The following is a 1270-nucleotide window of genomic DNA, read 5'->3' as shown; positions in this document are numbered from 1 at the left end:
CCCCCGCCCCGTTGTCAGGGGACCGAAGGCACTGCGGCAGGCCAACGGCACCCGGCCGCGGTCACGAAGCAGACCCCGCCGTTAAGGCCGTCCGGACGCGGGGCCCCCCTTTCCTAGGGCCGCCCTTCCTCCCGAGCCCCTCGGATACCCACCTTGAACTGCACTTGGGGCTCTCCTTGCGCAGCCATCGCGATGCTACTGCGGGCAGAGGAGAAAGAAGTGAGGCCCGCTGCACGGCGGCGCGGCCCTGGGGCCGCATGGCCGGACCCGCCCCACGTGCCCGGGCCCACAAAGGCCTCCACCCCGGAGCCCGGCAACCCTCACCCCACCCCCACCCCGACACACACACGCACACGCGCGCGCGGGGGCCGCGAGGGCGCGCGACGGCGATGGCGGCGAGGCGCTGCTCCCCGGCTCGGCTCCCCCGGCCGCCGGGTCCCGGCTCGCGCCCGCTCGGCGCCGAGACCCCGGCGCGAAAAGCGCCCGGTCACGGCCCGCGGCCAGCCCGGGCCGCCCCGGCCGCCCCACGGCCCTCCGCCCGGCCGCCCCGGCCGGATCTCCCCTGCAGCCCCGCGGCCGCCCGGCCGCCCCGGCCGGATCCCCCCTGCAGCCCCGCGGCCCGGCCGCCCGGCCTCCCCTCCGCCCCGGCCGCCCGCCCGGCCCACCGCGGCTCGGGTCCCGGCGCCCTCGCGGCCAGAGAGGAAGGAAGGCCCTCCTCCCGGAGCCCGGGGTCCCCAAGCAGCCACCGCCTCACGGCCGCCTCCCGCCGCCGCTGGGACGCCCCGATCCCTGCCCCCGCCCCAGCACCGCAGCCCCCACCCCGGCCCCACTACCTTCCAGAAGCGTCTCCGCGCCCGTCTGACTGAGGGCTGGAAAGATGGCGGAAGCGCAATTCAAATGCCCGGAGACGCAGCGGACGCCGGCGCGCGCCGAGGGAGGGCGGGGCAACGGCGCCGCGTCGCTCCCACGTGACCCCTCACGCACGCGCGCGCACGCACGCCGCCCCGGCTCCGGCGGGCTGTGCCCGTTGGCCTGGCGCATAGGGAGAGGCTCGCGGCGCGCCGGGCGCGGGAGGCTAGGCGGTCGCGCGCACGCACGCCGGCCCGCGGGGCCACGTGCGCCAGCCCGGAGGGCGGGTTCCCGCGCGCGCATGCGCCGACGGCGACGAGGCGCGCCCAGCTGCCACCGCGAGAACAGAAGTGGAAGGAGAGGGCCGAGGCCCCCTTGGGCGGGAAACTCGCGGGGTGGCCCACACAAAGGCCCTGCCCCT

The 1270-nt window shown here is 78.8% G+C and overlaps 1 protein-coding gene across 3 annotated transcripts in view; it reads right to left on the bottom strand.

The window, feature by feature from the left end:
* The window catches only part of RAN (RAN, member RAS oncogene family), a 3739-nt gene extending 2816 nt beyond the window's left edge, over nucleotides 1–923 (bottom strand). The window contains exons 1-2 of one of the 3 annotated variants that reach the window (XM_007455451.1): nucleotides 831–923; nucleotides 153–195 (exon numbers count right to left, since the gene is read on the bottom strand). In XM_007455451.1, the coding sequence (XP_007455513.1) occupies nucleotides 153–188 (36 nt within the window). In that variant the 5' untranslated portion in view covers nucleotides 189–195; nucleotides 831–923. Of the gene's footprint in view, nucleotides 1–152; nucleotides 199–830 lie in introns of all 3 variants that reach the window. The other 2 variants (XM_007455452.1, XM_007455453.1) reach the window with 2 other exon arrangements.
* Between the last annotated feature and the right edge of the window lie 347 nt (nucleotides 924–1270).

Source organism: Lipotes vexillifer, unplaced genomic scaffold, assembly GCF_000442215.2.
Source record: "Lipotes vexillifer unplaced genomic scaffold, Lipotes_vexillifer_v1.1 scaffold671, whole genome shotgun sequence".
Taxonomy (NCBI): Eukaryota; Metazoa; Chordata; class Mammalia; order Artiodactyla; family Lipotidae; genus Lipotes; species Lipotes vexillifer.
The sequence above is the reverse complement of the archived record's forward strand: the minus strand, read 5'-3'. Positions and strand labels throughout refer to the sequence as shown.